The sequence below is a fragment of the Macaca mulatta genome, chromosome 18 (genome assembly GCF_049350105.2).
Source record: "Macaca mulatta isolate MMU2019108-1 chromosome 18, T2T-MMU8v2.0, whole genome shotgun sequence".
Classification (NCBI taxonomy): Eukaryota; Metazoa; Chordata; class Mammalia; order Primates; family Cercopithecidae; genus Macaca; species Macaca mulatta.
In genome coordinates, this window is record NC_133423.1 from 77,972,361 (window position 1) to 77,991,681 (window position 19,321).

The 19,321-nt window shown below is 40.1% G+C and overlaps 1 protein-coding gene across 3 annotated transcripts in view; it reads left to right on the forward strand.

The window, feature by feature from the left end:
- The window catches only part of ARHGAP28 (Rho GTPase activating protein 28), a 198,080-nt gene that overhangs the window by 145,573 nt on the left and 33,186 nt on the right, over positions 1–19,321 (forward strand). For all 3 annotated transcript variants that reach the window (XM_028838212.2, XM_077974761.1, XM_015121571.3), the window contains 5 exons: positions 6,159–6,243; positions 8,906–9,048; positions 11,412–11,577; positions 11,686–11,777; positions 14,144–14,221. In XM_028838212.2, coding sequence (XP_028694045.2) covers positions 6,159–6,243; positions 8,906–9,048; positions 11,412–11,577; positions 11,686–11,777; positions 14,144–14,221 — 564 coding nt within the window. The remainder of the gene's footprint in view (positions 1–6,158; positions 6,244–8,905; positions 9,049–11,411; positions 11,578–11,685; positions 11,778–14,143; positions 14,222–19,321) is intronic.

A 19,321-nucleotide genomic window follows, 5' to 3' on the forward strand; every position in this document is an offset into this window, starting at 1 on the left:
GAAGCAGGGGCCAGGGCTTCAGGGGTCCTGTCTGTGACACCTGTAAAAATAAACTTCTCCTGCCAGGCTAAATTCCTGGGGCCAATTTACTGTCATCCCCAAGACTTCAGGGGGCCCCAGCTACTTGCCCTACTGGAATTTACGTTGTAAAATGGTATGAAGAAGGGAACCTAAATTATCTTTTCCATAAGATACCCATGACCTAACCCGTATCTTTCCCCTAGTCTTTCATCTTTTCTGCACGTTTGAAATGCCAACTTCATGAGAAGTAAAACCGCCAGGTTTGCAGATGTCTGTCTCTATGGTTTGTTTTTGAAATCTGTTAGAGTAGGTTCCCCCTCATCAAAGTCTGCATTAGAATTTCCTTTGGCCCTTCTTAGAAATTTTTTCTTCCAGATAAACATAGAAAAAGGCTAGGACTACCCCGTAAAAAATCTTGTTGTGACTTTATTAAGAATTTCATTGAATTTAAAGATTATTGTTGGAGAGAGAATTCACATCTCAAAACATTGAGTCTTCCCATTGAGGAATAATAATTGTGTTTTTCCATTTATTTATGCCTTCTATCCTTCAGTGAGGTTTCATAATTTATTCCTTTAAGTCTTACACGCATTTTCACACGTGCTAGTTTGCACTGGTATTTAAATCGTAAGATTTTTAATGATATTTTCTAGCTTGTTTTGCAGATATATAAGGAAAGTAGGTTGTTTTGTTTCTTATAACAGTGTCTCCTTTAGCTTCCTTCCTGAAGCTTTTCTACTGCTAAAAATTTTTCATTTAATTTTATGACTTTTCTCAGAACTCATCTGCATATACTGAAAATTTTATTGACTCAATATGTAAAATAATTACTCATCTCATTTTTTTCCCTTAGAGGACTGACCACAATCACTTATAACGTTGATTAATAATTATAAGGATCATTTGATAAGTTCTGGATTTTTCTTATGAATTCTTCTAATGTTTCATCATTAAGGAGAGTATTTATTCTAGGGTTCTGAGCCTTATAAATATTTTAATCAGGAATGGAGTTTGAATTATATCAAATGATTTTCCAATATCTGTTAAGATGAATGTATTGTTTTCCTTCTTTAATCAATTAATTTAGGAAATTACATTGATAGGTTTTTCTTATATTGAACTATAATTATATTTCATTTCTTAGATGAACCCAATTTATTGTGTTATGTTATTCTTTTTTTTTTTTTTTTTTGAGACAGAGTCTCACTCTGTCACCCAGGCTGGAGTACAGTGGCACAATCTCAGCTCACTGCAAGCTCCGCCTCCCGGGTTCACGCCATTCTTCTGCCTCAGCTTCCTGAGTAACTGTGACTACAGGCGCCTGCCACCACACCCAGCTAATTTTTTTTTGTATTTTTAGTAGAGATGAGGTTTCACCATGTTAGCCAGGATGGTCTCGATCTCCTGACCTCGTGATCTGTCCGCCTCGGCCTCCCAAAGTGCTGGGATTACAGGCGTGAGCCGTCGCGCCTGTAGAATTTGATTCACTACTATTTTAGTATTTTAACCTCCGTTCTAGTAAATGGGATTAGTCTATACATACAATTTATTAAAATTTGTTTACAGGGTTATTCTAATCTTTGTACAAATATGTTGAAAACCCTGGGTTCTTTTCAGTACCTTGGAGTCATTTACTGAACTATGATATAAACATATATAAATCTACACATATTTATAATTTATATATATTTCTGATATATTTAATAATTTGTTTAAGAAATCTCCAAAGCCTGGTATCATTGTAGGCATAAAGCTTTGTTTAATTTTTTTTTTGATGGAGTTTTGCTCTTGTCACCCAGGCTGGAGTGCAATGGCACGATCTCGGCACACTGCAACCTCCGCCTCCTGGGTTCAAGTGATTGTCCTTCCTCAGCCTCCTGAGCAGCTGGGATTACAGGTGCCCGCCACCACGACCGGCTAATTTTTTTGTATTTTTAGTAGAGACAGGGTTTCACCATGTTTGTCAGACTGGTCTTGAACTCCTGACCTCAGGTGATCCACCCGCCTCGGCCTCCCAAAGTGCTGGGATTACAGGTGTGAGCTGCTGCGCCCGGCTTGTTTATTTTATTTTATTTTATCTTTTTGAGACGGAGTCTTGCTCTATCACCCAGTCTGGAGTGCAGTGGTGCGATCTTGGCTCACTGCAACCTCTGCCTCCCGGATTCAAGCCATTCTCCTGCCTTGGCCTCCCAAGTAGCTGGGACTACAGGCGCATGCCACCATGCATGGCTAATTTTTGTATTTTTAGTAGAGACTGGGTTTCATCATATTAGCCAGGCTGGTCTCAAACTCCTGACCTCATGATCCACCTGCCTTGGCCTCCCAAAGTGCTGGAATTACAGGTGTGAGCCACCACACTGGGCCTGTTTAATTTTTTTAATGGATGTAATTTAAGGGTTAGATTATTTTCTATCCCAATTTGTATGAATTTTGGTAATGTATATTTGCTTTAGCAAGATATACAATTTATTTCGAATTTCAAGGTATGTTATAAATTTATTGTGTGTGTGTGTATACACACACATATACGTGCACACACATATACAAATGTTTATTTACATTATAATTTTTAAATTACCTGTGATGGTAAATATTATTCATTTTTGTTTCTAAAATGTGTGTGTTATGTCTTAATCAGACTGTAAATAGTTGCCCATATCAGCAATATATTTTAAATTAATAAATGTTATTGTTACTTATTTATTTATTTTTGAGAGAAAGTCTTGCTCTATTACCCAGGCTGGAGTGCAGTGGCGTGATCATGGCTCACTGCAGCCTTGAACAACTGGGTTCAAGCTGTCTGCCTACTTCCGCTTCCCCAGTAACTGGGATTACAGGTGTGCACCACCATGCCCAGCTAAATTTTTTTTTTTTTTAGGTAGAGATGAGGTCTTGCTATGTTGCCCAGGCAGAACTTTATTTTTTAGAGCAGTTTAGGTTCACAGCAAAATTGAGTAGAAAAGTACAGCGATTTCCCCTATCTCACCATTCCTATGTATGCCTAATCTTTCCAGCAGCAATATTTTTAAAGAAATAACTAACTTTATTTAATTGTGCCTATTTTTTCCTATTGCAGTAATTTATTTAAACCTTATTTTTTTTTACATTCTGTCTTGGCTCTACTTGGGTAATTTTTTCTCATCTCTTAGAGTATGAAGATATTTCACTTAATTTTAGTCATTTGCATTAAAGTTAAGAATTTCTGAATAATACTTTGGCTATTCTTATGGATATTTGGTATTTAATATTCTCATTGTCTTGATATTTAGGTAATAATTTCAGATGTGAATTATATTTTAATTCAAGACATCATCAGAATACCTTTAAATTCATGTTGAATAGATTTTGCAAGTGTTTAAAATGTATTGCATATTTGTCAGTGAATGTGGCTTCCTTAAGTTGGTCTCTGGGGAATTTGACAGTGTTTGCTAGTTGTGGATTTGTCCGTTCTGATCTTGGTTGCAGAACAAGAAGATGAGGAGCCTTACTGTCTTTAGTGAATCAAGCACAGGTGACTTTAGTACATGGCGTCATATAGCACAGAAACTCAAACCATGAGCAAACACCAAACCGCCAATCAGAGATATCAGAAACATATTTTGAGTCAATGAAATTTTAAGTAGTGAACAGAGCATTGAAAATGTTTTGTATAATCTTTATTGAATATGGAGGACATACCAGATAACGTTAGTCAAAGTCTAGTTATAAGAGAAAACTATAGCAAATAGTACCAGGCTCCTACAATTTAAACATAATAACCCCTCATACTCTACTTTCCAATCCTAGCTTGGTGTAACTAGGGCAGCAGAGCAACTTTCAGCAGAGGGAAAGCACCCATTGTGATTCTGTCACTTTCCTTAGCAGTGAAAGCCCTGGCGAGAAACACATGTGGTTGAGCACATTAGGGAAACGGTGAGCTCAGTTATGAACAAGCTGGGAAGGTTGCTTTAAATGGGGGTGGTCTTTATATTTAAAATACATTAAAATCACTAGTACAAATAAAAAAACAATGCTAGTTGTAATATGATCCTTAATGAGGAACGGATGTTTTAAAATAATGTATGTCAAACATCTAGCCTTCCTGCTCAATCTACATCCCAACTCAGGTACCATTTACTGGCTGCCACTGTTCCTTCATCTCCACCATGAATCATTCTCCCGCTGTAACACAAGAATGCACATGTGTTTGTCTTGCTCTGTTTTGTTTCTAACCCTGATGATTCTAAGTCTCAACTCCTTGACCTGGCTTTCAAAACCTTCCAGAATTTGCACTGACTCTTCTGATTAATTTATTTCTTGTGTTTTTCTAATACTATGACTCGACTCCCGGTACCCCAGTCTCTTCATGATCCCCGGTGCTGAAATCCTTCAGATATTTCCATGCCTGAAATTTCTGCTTCCATCTCCGTCTGGCCTGAATGCTTCTGCCTGTCTCCTCTGCCTTTGGAAGTCCTTTTCATTATTCCTTAAGTTCCAGCTCAAGTCCAACCACCTCATCAGTGGAAACCTTCTGGGCAGCACCTCTTCCCTCTCAGTCGCTCTCCAATAACATTTGCAGCTGGGATTACAGAAATTAGTTCTTAACAGTGGCTTGATTGTCTTTTCCTAATGCTTTGTAAGTGTTACTCTGTTCTTCTCATTGTAAGTAGCTCAAGAGCAGGGATTATGACTCAAATTTCTGCTTCCCCCAAGAAAGTCCCACAGTGATTTACATTACAAAGAGCAGGCACTCATTCAGTACAATTAACTGGCTAGGGGCCAGTTAAACCGTCAGAGAAAATTAAGAAAATGACATTCAGTAGGTTTAAGTATCCCAAACCGTCCGTTTCAAGGCCTAAATAAATAAAAAAGTCTTATCAATTTTCAAAAGAATCTTCTCGCCCATAGGTAAGTTATTTCAAAGTCTGACAAAGCATTTCTTTGTTGGAAAACTTAAGGAAAGAGAAAAGTGGTCCACATCTCTTTAAGGATTTGAGTGTGTGGGTAATCTTTATTCCGTAATGTTACTTGTAGGGCCACCAAAGATCTGCCAGACAGTGAACCTGCATGACCCTAGACCTTTTTTCAGTTTGTCATTCTTCCACCAATTATAGGAATTGGGCATCTATGTTTCAATAATTGGGCACCTATTCATATGCCATTTACACAATTATAATTGTATCAACTTTTTTGAAATAAAATAGGAATAAAAGGAGATCATGAGGCTCAGAATTCAAGACTCCTTTGTGCAACTTGTAGTATCTGATAAAAGACCTTTCATGAAGCAGGTGTTCAATTATTGCTAAATAAATACAAGAATAAAAAAAAATCAGGCTCTAGGGGAAAACATTTTATGTGTGAATAGCATATAAAATATTCTTGATGGAGTAGCAGATTTCACTATCACATATTCCCAGATAACTCCCATATTAAAATTTATAAGATTTACATGTAAATTGTTTTGATAGGATTTGTGTGTAAATTTTTACTGATACCCATCCAGACATAGGCAGTAGCTTGCTTCACAGGCCTTTACAAGGATAGATACTCAACTTGTGATCATCCTGCAGAGGAGTTCAGTGCTCTGGCAGGATTTCAATTTAAAAAGTACGAAATTAATTAAGAGGGGAAATTGAATTAGAAAAGATACCTAATATTTTGTTAGTTACTATCACTCTGTATTTTGCTGCGAGGGAATTAATATGTTAATGTTATATTAACATAATATAATTAATATAAGTAAGACAAAAATGCATGAAGATTCATTAACAAATGATATTATAATTATCAAATTATGTGACATCAGGCATCATAATTTCTACATCTTAGTGAAGGTATAAGCAGCAATATCAAATTATGTGACATCAGGCCTCATAATTTCTACGTCTTAGCAAAGGTATAAGCAGCAAATATTTAAGAGCTAGGAAAGCACAGTTATATGGACCTTACACTGTTCCCTTTTGTGAAACCTGTGTAAGCTCACCATCCAAACCTAATGCAGAAACAGGAAATCAGATACAGGCCCTTTATGAAACCAAGAATGGCCTTTTTTTTGTGAAAATAACTGTTGGATACTGCAGAACATAAGTCAGGCTGAAATGTGGGGTGGACGGTATTTATGGTACAATGTTTTGTATTCATCTTCCTTTGCTTGGCAGGCTATAGTTGAGACCATTCCAGATCTCCCAGTTCATTCCAATGGATCACCGGAGCCGGGACAGCCAGTGCAGAACGCAGTCAGTGGTGAGTGGCGTGCCTCCCATTGAACTTCAGCTGTGTCTTCTCGCTTTTGTCCTGGCACTCAGTACAGTTAGCAGTGAATTTCTAAAAGCAAAGTGTAAGTGTGCTTTTCTCCCTGTTGTGATTCTGTCACTTCTAGCACTCACTCCTCCCACCCAACTCCGAACACCCCATTGTGTCACACAAGACAAAATTAACTGAGCCAGATTGGAGGCAGAATCTCTTCCTCCTTCACGACCACCTCATCATGTAGAAACTCCTCCTGTGGGTAGTGTGTTTGCTTTAAAGGCTCTTTCCCGAGTGGTGTGGTCTTGTTTCAGGCAGGCCAGGAAGTAGGCCTCTTCTGAGGATCTCTACTTTCTGCTCAGGCATACGCAGCACCAGAGCAGCCTGCCCTGATAAGGCTGCGGGGGACGCTTTTATCTGGACCTCTTCCACTTGAGAGGCGGGCTCCCTAGATGGGCTCCGTATGGAATCTCAGATCCTCCTTGTAGGAAATAGGCCCCTTTAGGCCATACTTTTGTGATTTCTCAGTTTTTCCCAAAATATGTGCATTCTGTTTGTAAATAATGGAGCCTGTACTTTTTTCAGCTTTGGCTTCAAAAATCAAAGATGTTGAGGTGATGAGAATGTTCTACAATTGATCATGGTGATGGTCGTACCACTCCGTGAATATGCTAAAAACCATTGGCAGGTATACTTTAAATGGGCGAATTGAATGGCATGTGAAGTGTATCTCAATAAGGCTGATAAGAAAAAATAAAAAAAGAAGGGACTTGCCAGACATTCGTATTCTACATCATTCTGTTTGTTGCCATACTGTGACTTAGTTGAAATCATGCCACTAAAAGCTAGCCGTCTGCGTGGAATGGTCCTGTGGTTTGGAGCATTGGCCTACATTGCTGCTCTCCAAAGAGTCTCTTCATAGATGCGTAGGTAGTTAGAGTTCTATTTGTTTATCTTCCTCTGTTTTGAATGCAAGCCCCTGTATAACAAGAGAACATCATAGCTCTCCCTTTGCCATTTTCTTTCTTTTATTTTATTTTTTTGAAACAAGAGTTTCGCTCTTGTCACTCAGGCTGGAGTGCAGTGGTGTAATCTCAGCCCACTGTAGCCTCTGCCTGCTGAGTTCAAGTGATTCTCTTGCCTCAGCCTCTCGAGTAACTGGAATTACAGGTGCCTACCACCATGCCTGGCTAATTTTTGTAATTTTAGTAGAGACAGGGTTTCTCCATGTTGGCCAGGCTGTTCTCAAATTCCTGACCTCAGGTGATCTGCCCACCTCGGCCTCCCAAGGTGCTGGGATTGTAGGCGTGAGTCACTGTGCCTGGCGTCCCTTTGCTGTTTTCTAAGTTCTCGCTGTGCTCATTTATTATTGTGTTTTTAATTAGCATCTGAAAAAAACTATTCAGAATTTTTATATCTGTTGACTTACAAATTTCTCCACCTAATTTTAATGTAAAATTAACTAAGTTTTTTAAAATTCTGCCTTTTGTTCCTTTTACTTGGTAGTCCCCTAGTCAGTGCCTACAGCAGAGGGCAAAAGAGAATGAGTTCTTTTTATAATAAAATAATTATTCACTTTGCATGTGAACATGTGAACAGTTTTGCCAGGCAGTGAAACCAGATGACAAGCTGAAATCTGAATCAGAAATCAGGTTAGGATTGCCCAAATGATTTATGGATTCACTTGTTTTTGCTCAATGAATCTTTTTTTTTTTTTTTTTTGAGACGGAGTCTCACGCTGTTGCCCAGGCTGGAGTGCAGTGGCGCGATCTCGGCTCACTGCAAGCTCCGCCTCCTGGGTTCACGCCATTCTCCTGCCTCAGCCTCCTGAGCAGCTAGGACTACAGGCGCCCGCCACCGCGCCCGGCTAATTTTTTGTATTTTTAGTAGAGACGGGGTTTCACTGTGGTCTCGATCTCCTGACCTTGTGATCCGCCCGCCTCGGCCTCCCAAAGTGCTGGGATTACAGGCTTGAGCCACCGCGCCCGGCCTCAATGAATCTTTTGTCTTAATTTTCTAATTAGCTTGAGAAAAACATTTTTAAGGGGTACTACTTATCATCCATTCAGCTTTTTCTCAATGTATGTCATACAAGATCAGTTAACCAATATTAAATAACAAATTCCGATTAATTCACCTACACAGATTTAGCCATGAAATACAAATGGAATTTGAACAAACCTTAGGAGGCAGATATTCCACAGGTGAGGGGAGAAACAAGAGGAGTCAAAGTAGAGAGGAATTCTAGCAGATTCCACCCTTTCTTCCTCTGCTTTAAGCTTCTGCTTACCCATAACAGTGACACTGGGTCTAGATGAGCTTAATTGTAATATCATAAGAATATACATAAATACCCCATTTTGGACTTTCTTTTAATAATCTTCAGCAACTGTCATGAGACGTGCAAATCTAAAATTTAAAACACTCAGATTAAATTGTTTGGGCAAGGATGATGAAAGTATGTCCATGTGGAGGTCTGTGATGCGACATTATTGTTTAACTGAATTCCTCGGGGTGAGTCTGCTGCTTTTCCTTGCATATAAACACTATAACGTGCTTGTGGATTCACTTGTAAATATTTTGAATTTATTTTATAGCAAATAGTATTGATTGATTAAATGGCATATTAAATAGTCTATATTCTTTGTTTTGTCTTTAGATGATGATTATCTAGAAAAGAACATTCCACCAGAGGCTGAAGAGCTGTCATTTGAAGTGTCTTATTCAGAAATGGTTACAGAGGCTCTAAAAAGAAATAAACTTAAGAAATCAGAGATTAAGAAAGAAGACTATGTTTTAACTGTAAGCAAAACCTTTCATGATTATTCCAGGAACTTCCTGTGACTTCACAGGACAAAACTAAGATTTCTTTTTTTAAATATCTCTGTGTGTGCACAAGGGGTTTTGGGAGGCCAGGCCTCACACTGTTCATAGTACCATTTCGGGTGTTATTTGGGCACCACTGATTGTGTCGTGCACAGCCTGCCTGGCTGTACCTGGCGTTCCTGTGTTGAGGAAAGTTGTGAGACCGTAGGCTTGAATACTGTTTTACAAATGAAATAGGATTCTACCTGGCTTGTGAGCCTTCTTGCACTTTACATTCTTACTTTACTTATACATCAATGCAGACCCTACCTTTACACACTTGTGCCTCTGTAAGCCACGTATCAGAAGAGGGGACTGCAAAAAGTCACAGGCATAAGAGGAAGTGAGAGCTCACGGAACAGACAGTAAAAACACATCAAAACCAATTCAAGAACTTCTATTGTTACACGATGGGCAAAGAGAGCTATATACTTTGTTACCCCAAAGTCTAATTATTTAAATCCAGAATGTTATATCCAGGACGCCTCATAGAGAACTATGTAACATTGGTCTATTTGCCATTCAACCAATGCATGTGTGAGAAGTTTATCATGTGGAGTCTTGAATACTCTGTGCTGATTAGGGTTGGAGGCATGATGAGCAGGGCCCAGGCAGTTTCAGAGCTAAAAAAATGAGTCATCCAGAAACAGACTTTTTGTACCAGGTAACTTGAACCGTTCCCAAGAAACCATCCCATGACAGAGGAGAGGAAGAAGAAGGGAAGAACTCTCGGACTCACTGAGTGCCTTCTACAGGCATGACACTGAACTAGGTATTCTATTAATAATGTAAGGTGGACCCTGGTGACTATTCCCATTTTACAGCTGAGGAAACTGAGGCCCAGAAAGGCTGAGTAACATGTCCAAAGCCCGCAGCTAGTGGGAAGCAGAAATAGGATTTGAAACTAAGTGTGTCCCACTTCAAAACCCTTCCTGGTCATTAAGCAGTCTCCAGGTTAGAGGGCAACGTGTGGTGGTCTAGGGAAAAGAGAGAAGCCTGCAGGACTCTGGTTTCAGGGGGAGCCCCTCCTTATCTTAAAGAGAGGCACCCAAGAGAGGATGCTGGCCTCGGCATCTCCTCATCGAAGCCAGCTCCTTCTGAGGTTTGGCTCTTCCCATGAAGAACTTTGCATAGGATTTAGCACATAGTAGTTGGTCAATAAATGACTGCAATTTTTGTTTCTGTTGTTGTTACGTATTACTGATATATGAGGACTTAGCCTCAAAAAGAAGGTAAACTAGCTAAGCGTTTAATAGCACAAGGCATGCCCCAAACCACATCCTACATTTTGTTTTATTTTTAAATACTTGAGGTTCCAAGGAGCAATTATTGAATGAATAAAGGAATGAATTAATGGATAGATTCTTTGACTACCCCAAGGAAGCTCCAATTTGGGAAACTGCTTTGGAAAATGTGAACTTAAAGCTTTATAATTTAAATTTAGGTGTTTATAATTTTATCTATGGGTTTGGGTTTTTTTGTTTACTTCAGCATTTTTTTCAATGCCACCCTTTCTGAGGGCAAAGTGAACCTGTGGGTGTTACATAGGAACCATCTTTTGCTTCTAAAAGGTCTTGCTGCTTACATTCATCACAGTATTTCTGCATCGTTGGAGGATTTGCTGCTGTTGTTGTTTTAGTGTCTTTTGTTTCTTAGTGTGAAAATGGAGAATATGTCAGTCTCATTGTCTTCAAAATCATAGTAGGATTATTTGCACTTTCTCTGTATTTTGCTTTTTTAAGAATTTGGAATCATTTAAATTTAATTTTTATGGTAGAATAGCTGTTGTCTCAGCAAGCATATATAATCAGTTTAAACTGGGAGTTTCCTAAAGTGTGCAGTATGGGATAGATAAACCTTGATTTAAAGATTGACTGTCCAAGAAGGAAAAAAAAACACGTTTGGAGCTCTCCTGGGATATACCTAGGTGTGTTTCCTGGTATGTGTGTGTCACATGTAGTTCCAATTAAGGGCCATGGTGTGTGCATTCCATGTGGTGCCTGACATATATGTTGTTTGACTATATCGGGTGTTCCTTGTAAAGAAGGCAGTCCTCACAGTTGCGATGGCAATGTTATCATATACTTTAGACTGCTGTTTTGCTTCTAATTAGCATAGTGGTGATCTGCAAATGTTCTAAACCACATATTCATATTTCTAGGATGCAGCATGCTCCTTAGAGATATTTTGCAAAGAACATGTTCTACTCCATAGATTTAGAGTGTCCAGGTGGCATTTGAGTGAAGGTATAATAATTTTCCTTTACCAGAAAAAATAAATGCCCTCACTGTGTGTTTTAGAAATTTATTGTTCAGAAAACCAGATTCGGCTTAACTGAAGCGGGAGATCTGTCTGCTGAAGACATGAAGAAAATCCGCCATCTCTCTCTCATTGAATTGACTGCCTTTTTTGATGCCTTTGGAATTCAACTGAAAAGAAACAAAACAGAGAAAGTAAAAGGACGAGGTAACTAAGAAGACTGATTGCTTCTGGCTTTAACACTTTGACACAGTGGAATAAGATAATGCTTTTCTGAGTCTTTTTTCTTTCTCCCTTTACTGTCTCACAACGAAGACAATGGGATTTTTGGAGTTCCGCTTACAGTCCTCCTGGACAGTGACCGAAAGAAAGACCCTGGAGTGAAAGTTCCCCTGGTATTACAAAAAGTGAGTAGCAGGCAAACGAAAGGGGAATTCACAGAGCCTCATGCTTATGATTTGTTACTTTGTAAACCCACAAATAAATTTTCTTTTAGATTTAAAGACACTGTCGCCCTATTAGGACCCAGGCCCCTGGTGATTTTCAGCTTTATTCCATGAACCGCGTAACAGCCCATGGCTCCTGGACGAGTTGGCCTTGCTGCATTCTTTTGGAGCCTGTTACTTTTTATTTGCTCATAACACATCAGGTGATGGACACAGATGTTCTGACCCAGGGCACAAACAGTCACATTTTTTTCCAATATTTTTTCAAATGTTATTTGCCCCTATGAATGTGTTTGTGTATTTGATTATTCTGTCTAGATAAAGATGACCATTAATTATCACCATGCATATATAAACCATACAAATATTTGCTGAGATATAGCATAGGCTGGGTTTTAAAAATATGTATATGTGTAATCATTTTATCAATTTTCCAAACCAAGTTTAATAAAATCTAAAAGCCAGCATGTTCCGGCCATTTTCCTGTGTGTCTGGTCAGATAGGATACAGTTAGACAAAGAGAATAATTTGGGTGGAAGGAGGTTTTGAAGGTGGTGTTATCTGAACTATGAAATGCTAATGTCTCTGTGACTATTGTTGCTGAATACCTGATTTACTTTTAAGTCATGTTGTTTTATAGCCAACAATTTACAGTGGTTTTTACCTAAGTGTGCATTTATTCAACAGTGACATCCAGTGGCACAATTAAAACTCCTAGTCCTTAACACAAATCTTGTTGAATTTTAAATCAAGTTTTTAAATGATAAAAATGATAAATACTGTCTAAGAAGCATATACTTACTTGACACTGCTAATCGTACATCACTTGTTTAACTTCCTCTATTTTGTTACCAGTGCCTCAAAATGAGATAATTCTCAAGTCAGGTGACTGATTGGCTGGAGATAGGAGCCAGGAAGATGGCACCCAGATGGCCAAAGCATGCAAGCAACACCTTTGGACACACGGGCCGTCTGTGGGTGACTTACCTAGGCAGGGCTGTGCCAGTGCTGTTTATGTAATGTCATGTCTAGTCAGCACGGAGCAGCCCAAGGAGGCTGGTGTTACCATTGCCCTTTTACTGATGAGGCAACTGAGGGATAGGAGAGTGAGATAACTTACCCAGGACACACAGTCAGCAAGAGGTGGAGTGGGAACAGGAGCAGAGCGTATAGCAAAGTCCAGAGTCCATGGTGACGCTGAAATTTTCTTTCCTTCATTAAAACCAGCATTTTGTCCTGTATGTGAAGGACAGAGTTTAAAATATTCATCAAAATCAAAGACGATTCAGCACATGAGTTTATAATACTGTGTAGGTACAAACATCTAGCATAGAACTTAGCAAATAGAAAGTACTCAGTAAGTGCTAGTTGAACTAAATCTGGATTTATATCATATTAGCAACATGTTAGTTGTTATTACTACTGGATGTTAAGTGTTCCTCACTACGGCACCTCAAGATAGTACTCTCCCGCTCCTACAAGACAGGCTTTTCTTACAGACATGTTTCTTCTTCCTAAATATCTATTTGTCTCCGTACCTAAAAGAATTACCTTAGTTCCAGGCACCATCCACCATCATTTCTTGAAAGGAAAATAGCAGAGACGCTGGATCCCCTTCTTACTGGGTGAACTTGGCCAAGTTATTATCCTTTCCAGAGATGCACTGTGAGCTGCTTTATTACAGCGAATTGAACTGTTTTCCTTAGACTCCTTAGCAGTAGAATAGGGGTAACGAGAGTACCTACCTCATAGGGTTATTGTGAGGATTAGATGCGTTAATGTAGGTAAAGGACTGAGAATAGGATCTTACACATAATCAGTGCACAGTACATGGTAGTGTTTATTACTTTTTTAACACCCATCACCAGCCTTAGAACTCGTGAAAGCTATTAATCTTTACCCCGTCTAAACTCCTTGATCAGACATCTAGAATTCCTACCGTTTCTTAGAGTGATTGCAACCAATGACAGTAGATTTAGAATCTCTTGTTACTGATCAGTCTGCAGAAAGAGTTATAGTAATCAGATCTTAAAAATGGTTAAGAGGCATATGTAATTTTAGAGGTGGTTAAGAGCACAAACGAGTCGGTGCCATTACTTACAAGGTTGATCTCGGGAAAGTTGTATAACTACTATAAATCTCTACTTTCTCATTTGCATGTTGGAGGATAATGTTGGCAGCATAGGATGGTTATGAACATTTAACAGCATTCAAGCGTCAGGCACGTATATGCTTGGTCACTTATTGATTCATGTCATCATTGTTACTGTTTTATATGTTTATGATCACAGAGGCACTTATTCTTGTAATATATCATTGCTTTCTAGTTTTTTGAGAAAGTTGAGGAATCAGGTCTGGAATCTGAAGGAATTTTTCGACTTTCGGGATGTACTGCTAAAGTCAAGGTACTGAACATTTTGTCTCTTCCTAGGTAGAGTTCTAAGCTAGCTAGACCCCGTTCACATAAGCATCGGGTATCTAGTCTTTGTTGTTGTTTATTAGATTATCACTTGGTCCTTCCTAGTATTCCTTGGTACCTGTGGTAACATGTTTGTTCCAGAGTGTTTTCATGATCCAGAATTTTAAAAATCAAGGCAGAAACATTAAAAAACCAAAAACAACAATGAAATAGCACATCAATTCACCATAAAAAACTGCTGCTTCCCTTTAGTTTGGAAAAGTTGAAACGTCTCACCACTGTTTTGGAGGTTAAACACCTTAGTTTGTTGTGTTCCTCTCAGCCATGGAATTCACTAAGCCAATGTTATATGAGCCTTTATTTCCATCATTCGTTGGTTTAAACATTCCTTGGCTCTCCCTTTAGTGAAAGCTGTTACAGGAATTTGTAGCAGTGGCTATATAACCACTAGAATACTCACTCAGCAGTTCCAAAACCCAGTTCCACTTACGGTAATGTTAACATCCACATCTAAAACCAGCTGTTCAGTGTGAATCTTCTTCCTTTGCTTCCTTACTTCCATGAGGTGACCAACTCTACAGTATAATAGCGCAAAGAATTATTAGAAAAGAAAAGCTTTTCTCATAAAAATCCACCAAAATATCCCACTGTGTCTGTGGTAGGCATCCACCATGGAGAGCTCCTTCCTGCAGTTGGATCACTCCCTGGCTTGCAAATGTGAAAACCTGAGCAGTTTTAAAAGATGGATCCCTGAGCAAACAGTCTCGGGGCAGGGGAAAACAAATGTGGTAATGTTTATCAAAAAGACATTTGTAGAGGCAAAACAGCGTCTCTTCATTAATTCATTTTGGTACATGCTTTGGGAAATTCTATTTGTATCAGTCTCACAGTTTTTATATAGAAGTGTGATGAGAGGTTTTTCTAAGTGGAAACTGAGAATAGATAGGCTGTGTCTACTGGATCCTCCAGAAAGCAGATGCTGAGATGGGTGAGGAGCAGAGGAGGGTCATGGCAGTACTGCTTCTGCAGGATGAAAGGGGCAGGAATCAGGATTGGCTGGGGTGAGGCTCCGACCACGGTGCAGGTCTGACAATTCCTAATCGTGGAGGAGCTGTGTGCTGGGCAGAATGGGCCAGGCCCTAGTACCCGTGCCTCCCTCCGTCGTGGGCTGGGGCTTCCTGCAGAAAATATGGCTGAGCCACATCTGGAAGGGGCCTGCAGCTGGGAGAGTCTGCTACCTGAGCTTTTGCACATGAGGGCGAGGTCTTCCGTGAAGGGAGGTCAGAGCAGGGCACCAGGACTCAGGGCTCCAGGCATGTTGAGGGGTTACGACTTCCCTGAGAGTGGAGTTGGCTGAATGCTGGCACAAGTTCTTGTGGAAGGCAGGGAGAAGCCCAACGGCTCCTTAAGGTTTATGCTTTCTAAGTTGAATCTGCTTTTTGTCTCCATTTCTCGTGTGTTTGGTTCCTACATACTCTTCTAAACAGATGTATCCTACACGTAAGGATGAAAACCATTACTTATTTTGGTTAAATCTTTGGTTATATCTGCAGAGTCAGAGAACCAAAATGAAAGAAAGAAATTTCCTAAACAGAAACATATTCCATCTCTTGAAACCTCTGTCCATAATTGGGAAACTATTTGCATATGTTCTTCCTGGTTCCTCTGTGTGTGTGTGTGTGTGTGCGCGCGCACGTGCGTGCGTGCGTGTACACACGCATGCATGGGTGTATAACATGCATAATGGATATGACTTAAATGTCTTGTTTCTAAATCACCAAAAGGAGAAAACATTACAGGGCATTTCTTATGTGCACAAAGTTTAATGTCATAGCAGCAGTTACCTTTCTTTGTCTAATCTTCCACTGAAAAATGCTTCTCAAAGGCTAATCATTCCTTCAGAATGTTCTTATAGGCACATGCATTCCTGGACCACATATAGGTCAAAGTCTTTTTTCTCCCCAGTTTTACGTAGTTTCAGCCTATTTATTCCATCACTTATTAGTGGAAAATGTAATCCAGATGTTTTCATGGTTTGAGCCCCAGGAAGGCCAATGTGAAAGAAATCTGGGCAAGTGAACAGAAACCGGGAAACACTGCAGTTAGAAAGACATTGAAACGTGATGCGTTAAAGGGCTCTTTATTCCTCTCCTTCATTCAAGCTTTTTATTTAAGCTACCTCCTTTTTTGTAATTCATCCACTGAACTACTGAAAACTCCATTATAATAATCCTCGAATTGAACCACGTTGATGACTCCAGCCCTGTAGTCCGCTAGTGTATCATTACTGTGAACGGTCTGGCCTGGCTTTGTGCTTAAATGCTTGGGGAGGCTGACAGGGAAGCAGCCCTGGGAGGAAGCTGCTGGTTTTAGCCAAACAGGGAACACGCAGCTGCGGAGCCAAGTCCCAGACTCGAGGCCTCAGCTCATTTGGAACCAATTTAATGCTTTGGTTGGTGTTTGCAATGATTTTCTTTCAAAAATGACAGAAATTTGAGCCGAACACCGGGGAATATATTTTATGGAAAGAGACAGACTGTTTGACATGCGAGTTTTTCTTTTTTGACTAGTTCGAATCATTCCAAGGCTGTTCTAAATGTTTTATAATTACCTCACCTGGCTTATTTAGGCTGGTCATTTGCATTTGTATAAAACTACCTCCAAAATAGAGTCAGGTTGCATTTTTGCTGAAGGGAGTTTTAATGACAAGACTTCTCATCCTTGCCTAGTGCTCTCAGTAACAGGGGTCAGAAAAACAGGGCTTCGGAACCTCTAAGTGCTCCCTGTCTTTGGCAAGGTAAACTCACACCTGGTTGACATGGTTTCACATTGGGACCACCATATAAGGTCAGCTCTGTTCAGAACCAAAAAACAGACATTCTTTCTCTCAGCGTTGCTTTATACCAGCCATCCAGACAAGATGACGCAGTATTATTCCCTAAACAGTCACACCGCATACGTGTGGGGTTCCCATAGTAATGACACTGCGGGTTAGAAGAGACCTGAGAGTGGGGGCGGGGCAAGCAGTCAGTGCGGCATTTATTGGGAGCTGTCAGCAGGACCTGCCACTTGTTTTGATCTTGGGAATGTCGTTTTAATGTTCCATTGTACATTGGGAAGCTTGAAGCACAGACCATACCCTAGTCAGCTGCAGAGTCAGGATAAAATCCTAAAGGATCTGGTTGTAGCACCTGCCCTTGACCCAGGTGCCCTGTTGCCCCTTAGGTGACTGGGCACTACTCACAGGTTAGGATGGCCACATTCGTGATTCAGATAGATTCCTTTGGCAGAGGTATGTGGAAAATGAATTTGAATTCTTCTCCTCTCGCTGGTGCTTCCTGTGCACTTGGAAAACAATGTCCCCTTTGCTTTACTGCAGTGGTACCAGGCGACTGATGGGAAATGCTTACTCCTCCTCCTGTATTTTTCCTATTAACAACACTGCCATCTGCCCATTACAAATCAGATGGAAATCATCTTGGAAAATCATCTCTGATGATTATTTCTCCCTCTGAGTCTCATATTCAATCCATCACTGATTCTTGAGAATTTTCCCTCCTGGGCATTTCTTAAATGCCTCCTCTCCTTTCTATCCTACAACTGTTTATCCAGATTAGTCCTTAGTTATCCGTCCCTGGAAGTGGTGCCGTGGCCTGATAACTGGGTTCTTTGCCTGTCACTTGCTTCCACCCACCTGACCTGTGCCAAGCTCCACGCTCCCCCAAATCATTTTCCCATCTGGCTGTCAGAAAAGATAAATTTACCCTTGCCATTCCTGTGCTTAGAGATGTTCCAGTCTGCCTCATTGCCTACAGGGTGAAGGCTAGTCCCCTTAGCACTGGCGCTGGCTGCTCTCCAGCCTCATTCCTTGCCCTTGATGTGCCAGCAAGGCTGAATGAACTGGAGTTCCGCAGACACTGGATCTGCTGGCATTTGTATCACTGCTTGAGCAGGATCCCCTTCGATTTCCTCTCTCCTGTAATCCTCAAGACTTGGCCCTAGCAGCGTTTGACTCCTCTCTTTCCTGGCTGCATAGCACCAATACATGACTTTTCTTACAGCATGTGCACTCTGAATTCGTAATATCAGCCCATGAAATAGTCCCACCCACTAGATTACAGGACACCGAAAGGCAAAGAATGGATCTCATACATCCTCCTCTTTTCAGAGCCCACTATATATCTTTCATTCTAGAAAGAACTTTATATTTATGCTTAAGATTTTGTAAAGTGTATTTATCACCAAAGCGTTTCTTGATTAGCTGAAGTATTCCTGTAAGATTGAAAGCTTCTCCAGGACAAGAAGAAAATCTCCTTTTGATATTATCAGTAGGGGTTAGAGGGTGCATCATAATCACGTGTATCTCTGTAAGAAACTTGTGCTGCCAGGGACCTCCAGTTTGCAGGCTCTGGGAGCCAAGAGAGTGATTATGGCTGGCTGGTTAATGAGCTGATCCTTATTAGGAAAAGGTCAGATGTGCACACTGACTCTGGCTGTGCATGCTCAAGGCCAGAAGAATTAGGCTTCTCATGAGAATAAAGCAGAGGTCTTAAAGAAACAGAGCTTTTAGAGTTCCCTTTCTAAGTGTCCTTTCTGGAGCAGTTAGTGTCAGCGGGGAGACTGACTATAACTGCTAGCATTATAGGTAAACCTTGTAGTTCAAAGGAGCAGTAAAAAATGAGTTTGCCTTTGAAAAGAAACATGAAGCCTGAGTGGCACTGATAATCAGATGAATTAATAATGTAAAATTTGTAAGCCAAGTAGAACTTACAGAGGCTTAGAGATCTTTTTAAAAGTATTTGCACAGTGTTCCAAACCTTACGAAGGATTGGGCAAGCGTGCAAACATGTGGAAGACGTGTCTGTCTTGGAATAAAACTTTGCTGTCACTGCTCCAGGAAGATGTCATAGGTTTGCATGTTGCAGTGAGGTCAGAGTTACTTTGTTGGGATAGTTCTCATTCTGTATGTGAACTGGCTAAGAGGCAAACCTTCTTGATCTAATTTAGAAATAGAGGATAGCAGAAGGCATTATGAAATAGGGGGAACGGAGACTTTGTCAGAATCCAACAGTGTATTTATCATGTG